General features: G+C 33.9%; 1 protein-coding gene and 1 long non-coding RNA gene across 2 annotated transcripts; both read right to left on the reverse strand.

Annotated features, from left to right (window-relative positions):
* Window positions 1-1,052: 1,052 nt before the first annotated feature.
* On the reverse strand, window positions 1,053-2,629 carry LOC111888273 (protein translocase subunit SECA2, chloroplastic-like). The gene is made up of 6 exons (XM_052769056.1): window positions 2,624-2,629; window positions 2,422-2,517; window positions 2,256-2,341; window positions 2,053-2,131; window positions 1,543-1,899; window positions 1,053-1,448 (listed from the first exon to the last, which is right to left on the reverse strand). Exons 1-6 carry the CDS (start codon window positions 2,627-2,629, stop codon window positions 1,389-1,391), a joined length of 684 nt encoding a protein of 227 aa, XP_052625016.1. The 3' UTR covers window positions 1,053-1,388.
* A 363-nt stretch (window positions 2,630-2,992) lies between these two features.
* LOC128132239 (uncharacterized) lies at window positions 2,993-3,382 on the reverse strand. Its single transcript, XR_008230434.1, has 3 exons — window positions 3,327-3,382; window positions 3,169-3,252; window positions 2,993-3,079 (listed from the first exon to the last, which is right to left on the reverse strand). It is a non-coding gene; the product is annotated as an uncharacterized LOC128132239 (long non-coding RNA).
* Between the last annotated feature and the right edge of the window lie 2,169 nt (window positions 3,383-5,551).

Here is a 5,551-nt window from a genome sequence, read left to right on the forward strand (position 1 = left end):
CTTCATTAGGGAAGCTTGTTCCAAGAGATTTGGGAAGATCATAATTGTCTGAACCAGACATCTACAATGAGAGAAATTCAAGTTAGTTGATTTAAGTCCTTAATAGAACACCCAATATGAAATATTAAGGCTAGGACCCAACACAATATTTTATAACTTGGAAGAGGGATGTCGTAATCCAAGCTACAAAAAATTTGAAGGTAGGCGAATAACGATTCACCAATTTCCACCATGAAAAACGAATAAAATTATTAGGTTTTAATTGGATTTGACACTCCTAGATCTTTTGAGAATCATTGAACTATTCAATGGCATGTTTAAATCTCGATTGTTCCCTCTCAAGTTTGTGGCTGAGATGTCAAGGATCACCAACAAGGTGTGAATAACCATGCAAATTCACTTGGTACTCTTAATTTTTATCACCTAATCGATGTGCCGGTTAACCACATGCGCTCCACCGATCTATAATAAACCTTATGTCACTACTAGAAAAAAGGCCTTTTACGACGCTCATTGCGCGTCGTAAAACGCTCAGACGACGCGCAAATGCGTGTCAAGGAAGGCCCTGTCATAAAGAGAGACGACGCGCATTTATGACGCGCATTTACGACGCGCGGTTATGACACGCAATGCGTATCAAGGAAGGCCCTGTCATAAAGGAAGACGACACGCATTTGCGTGTCGTAACCTTACGACGCGCGTGTTTATGACACGCAATGCGTATCAAGGAAGCCCCTGTCAAGAAAGGCCATGTCATAAATAAAGATGACACACATTTTTGCGTATCATAAATTTAAATGTTTAAAAAAAATATTATTTATAGATTTACTAATTTTTCATATTAAATAATACATTAGAAATCTCATAATAATAAATAAAATACCATAAATAACAAAGATAATTCATTTCACTAATATGTCAAATACAAATAATTATTCCAATAGTGAGTAAATGTTATAAAAAAATGAACTCATTTATATACAATTGCATTATCTAGCTTACTATGTGCCAACAACTTCTATCTTTTTCCTTCTCTGCATAAACTTCATTAGCAGCATCCTAAAGAACTTCTATCTTTTTCATCAGCAACATCCTCAAAAACTTCTATCTTTTTCCTTCTCTGCATAAACTTCTATCTCACACTCAATGTAGTTTTAAACATCAGGTTTAAAAAATCAACTTTAAGGTTGCCTTGTTAAAGAGAATGACTAGAATAGATTTCCCTTTTTCACAAGGCATGTGCTTGCTTGCACATATATATGGAATCATTCTAACAAAAAAAACTGTTCATGTCAACTACTCCAAGGACTATTACGTAATTTAACATGAAGAATTTTGTCCAGATGAAAGGATTGACTTTAAACTTTATAAAAATCATTTAACAGAACTTACCTGACCATGAAGCGTGTTGATCCAGGATCTCCTTGCCTTCCTGCTCTGCCACGAAGCTTTGTAAAGCAAGAAATAAATTAAAAAAGTGAGTCTGAAAGTATATGCTAAATTTATGTAAAACCTTAAAACACAATACTGATGCAAAGTTACCTGATTATCAATTCTTCGGGACTCATGCAAAGATGTCCCAATGACATGGAGACCACCAAGTCGTTTGACTTCCAATCCTTCATGAAAGCAATGAATCTCACAGTCCTTTAGAACCGATAAATAGGCAATTGCAATGCAAGGACCAAGAGGGTACATCTCTGCCTGTTCTTCCACAAGCCTTTGCAGTTCATCTAAACCCATTGACTGGCTCATTTCAATTGACTCTGAAATTATAGATTTTGCCTTCTCATATGTCCAACTCTTGTTCTCACTTTTGCCCACGTATTTAGCTGCGTTATTTACCCAAAACCATATACCATTCACATTAACGTTAGGGCCAAATGAAAGAATAGCTACCTATTTCTAATTATTAGCATCCTACTCTCAGTTTTTTTTTCGTATCAAGACATTGTACTAAGAACAATAATCAAGTCGCCATGTTGCATACATGGTTAACCCAAAATCCTATCTATTTTCATTGATAAATCCTACAAAAAGTAGACAACAAACCTTTGGTCGTGCATTGAGGACATTGTGGGGAATCTTGCTAGCCCTCAGCAAAGCAGACAGATAATCTGAGTTCTCGACACTGCACCAATAAATAAATAAATAAAGATAAGAAAATATCTTCACACTTGGTTGCATGCATAAAGATGCAGAATGAATACCACAAAATCACAAGTGAAGAATGAATTTCATTAAAGTAGTAGTACCTAGTGGTCCCCACTAAAACAGGACGACCAACTCTGAACATGCTTTTAACTTCTGCACGAACATATTCCCATTTACCACGAGCATTCTATTTGCAAAACAATTAGAAGCACTGTTAAAGATGATAAAAGGGTAGAATGGTTATTGAACAGAATAATAATTTCTTACTGCAAAAGCTTGGATAGGTAAATCATGACGAATATTTGCCATATTTGTGGGAACTTCAATAATAGGCATCTGGAACATTTTCAAGAACTCCTTTTCCTGTAAATATTGACAATGCATCATAAGTCGAGAAAGATATCCTGTAGTTGATTCAACTCGAGAACAATATGTAATTCGAGGATAAATGAAGTAAATAACAACGTACTTTCATATATCTGTTTACAATAGAATCCTACTTTCATCCTTTTCATATTACAACAGTGGATTTGAAAAATCTAAACAATAATAGCAATGTCTTTCAAAACGAACAACACTTTTCACGGCTATAATTTGATAGAATTTTTAAAGTACAACATCCTAAAAAGAAAAAAAAATGAAAGTATACAGCTATAACCATAAGTGGTATAGTTTTCAAAGTACAGTGCCTTATGAAAGATATCTTTTTTAAAGAGTATGCTAGTATGGTAGAAAGCAATGAAAGTAGGATGCTATAACACACAAATAGATGAAAACAAGTAGTTATTGTTACTTGTTATATTTTTAGCCCATATAGAAAGTGAATACTTACTTCAGTTTTTGCAGTTCCTGTCATCCCTGAAAGCTTTGGATAAAGCTTAAACATTAATTGGTATATGATTTGTGCCACTACAACTGAATCAGCCTGCAAAGCCCAAGAGGAATACAAGGTAATAGCTTTAAACAAGAGTTGTCAAAAAGAATGATGATGTGGCAGGCAATCGCAATATATACCTGGATTGGTAACCCTTCTTTTGCCTCCACAGCCAGGTGAATCCCCTCTGACCATCGTCTTTTTTCTTCCACTCTCCCCGTCAACTTCAAATGAAAATTAATTTACAGCAATATAACTAGTTTTTTCTCCTAAAATAAAAATACGATGTTTTTAATACCTCGTTTATTATAAGAGCTTTCCCATTTTTAACAATGTACTGGACATCTTGGCGATACAACTCCCATTTTTAACAATCTGCAGCTCCTCCAGCCATTGTGCCCAACATATACAGATTAATTTCAATGATTTTTTTTTTCACAGATTGAGATGCTGCAAAAAAAAAAAAAACAAAACAAAATTAAACGAGTGTTTTTGAAGACTATTTAATGCTTTCAAATCATGTTGCTTTCAATTCATAATTAATTATTAATCAAGTAAAGATATATTATAATTTAGAAGGAGAAATGCATACATATATAGCCTCCCATGCTAGTTCGGGAATCTGCAGCAACCATCACACCTTCCTTAAAAATAAAAGCCAAAGTTGTTGTTCCCTTTGCTGGTTTTACCATTTGGATAGAATTCTTCTGAAATCCATGAAACTGAAGCAAAAGATTTGATGTAGTGTTTTAGCAATATATACATTCACTTAATATCTAGCAGAAAGGAAAAGAGAAAAAGGCAAAAATTGTAAAGAAACTCACATCTGATGTAACTGGTAGGTCAAATGAAGGGGCATCAGAAAGCAGGTCGTCACTTCCTCCATAGAGTGGTGCACTTGTGCAGTTTAATCATATGCAAAATAAATCGCATACGATAATAATTACCTTTGATGAGCTGCAATACATCTTATACTCCAAACCATTCACCACATGTACGCCTTCCATGACAGCTGATATAGCAGAAGATTCATCAATACCTGAGAATTGGCATTTCTTTCTGCATGTAATTAGGAAACAAATTAAATATGAACATAAATAGATACTTATTTACTCAATGTCATAAGAAGTATTAATATTTATTAGTTATTACCTCTGCAACATAATACTAGAATCCTTTTTTCCAGGCACAGCAGAAAGAAAACCATTGTGAAGATAAGTTGAAAAATTATGATCCACAGAAACCGCAACCACATCAGTCTTTGCATTCCCAACATCCATCAGTTGAATGGTTAAACAACATGGGCCAGATGACTGCAAAAAAATAAGGAAAAATAAATAAATTAACCAGAGTTCTTACAGGATACAGAGACTGCTACATATGATTATACAGTAATAATTTATGTTTATTGTTATTGCTATTGTTACTCTACCTTCACTGTTTTTGTTTTTGTTAATGTTATTATTCCTGTTACCTAAGTGTTAATGTTATTGTTTGACTGCTTTCTGCAACCATAGTTATCAGATTTGTGAGCAAAAATAAAGATAAATAAACTTACCTACCATTAAGCCAGGATAAGAGTTTAGGGCATCAATGGAAGATGTCTCCTGGATTTTATTACCTCCTGGACACACACCATAAATTTTCAATAACTTGGAATTGTTCAAGTAATATAATATAATCCCAAAAAGATACAATTAACTACCAATAAGTAGGCAATGCAAATTTTGGAAAGGCATATCAGGTTCATCTGTAGCTGAGGGGTACCAAATACGCTCTATGTTATTCTTATTTAATTGAAGTTGCTCCAAACTGAATACAATTTCAAGTAAAGGATAAAGCTTTCACAAAATATTATAATATTAACCTTGAGTAAGTCATTGTTTAGGGTTAAAAGCGAATCCAGAGTGCCAACACGAAGATTTGGGATATTAAACTGCAAAATTAATCAAATTGAATAAGATACTTAGTAAAATTGAACGAAATTGATAGCGATGATTGTTATACCCTATAGAGAGGAGTGTCAAATGAGTTTTTGGAGATGGATTCTTGTAAGCGACTCCACAAAGAAGAAGCAGAACTCTGAACGGGAAGAGAGGTCTTCATGTTAGGGGGAAAATTAACGAGATTCCCAATTGCTGCTCAAAATTCTTAAGATCGACAACGGAGATTCCCGATTGTTAAATTGAATTATGGTTTGCAACAGAGAATCAAAAGGGAGAAAATTAATGAAATTTATCCTCCAAATAGAAATCGACGAATTCATGAGATAGATTGATTTCATTTTGAAAACATCCATGATTTCGTTTTGAAAACATCCATGAAGTCAAATTTAGAAGCAGTAATAAGCGATTCAGATTCGCTTTCTATTCAAGCATGTTCAATTTTTTTGTAGGATACGGTCCCAATTTTTACATAGGAACCACCAAATCCTTCAAAACTAGAAAAAAAAGTATGTGAAGAAACGAACAATAAATTGATTACCTGGATCTTTGACACAAAAGTTTCAAAGGTGATGACAAT

This window comes from Lactuca sativa, chromosome 2 (genome assembly GCF_002870075.4).
Source record: "Lactuca sativa cultivar Salinas chromosome 2, Lsat_Salinas_v11, whole genome shotgun sequence".
NCBI lineage: Eukaryota > Viridiplantae > Streptophyta > Magnoliopsida > Asterales > Asteraceae > Lactuca > Lactuca sativa.

Coding starts and splice junctions, on each gene's coding strand:
- LOC111888273 (XM_052769056.1), bottom strand. Junction 1,900..2,052: donor TCCTCAATGCACGACCAAAG/GTTTGTTGTCTA, acceptor AATTAGAAATAG/GTAGCTATTCTTTCATTTGG. Junction 1,449..1,542: donor CCCGAAGAATTGATAATCAG/GTAACTTTGCAT, acceptor TGCTTTACAAAG/CTTCGTGGCAGAGCAGGAAG.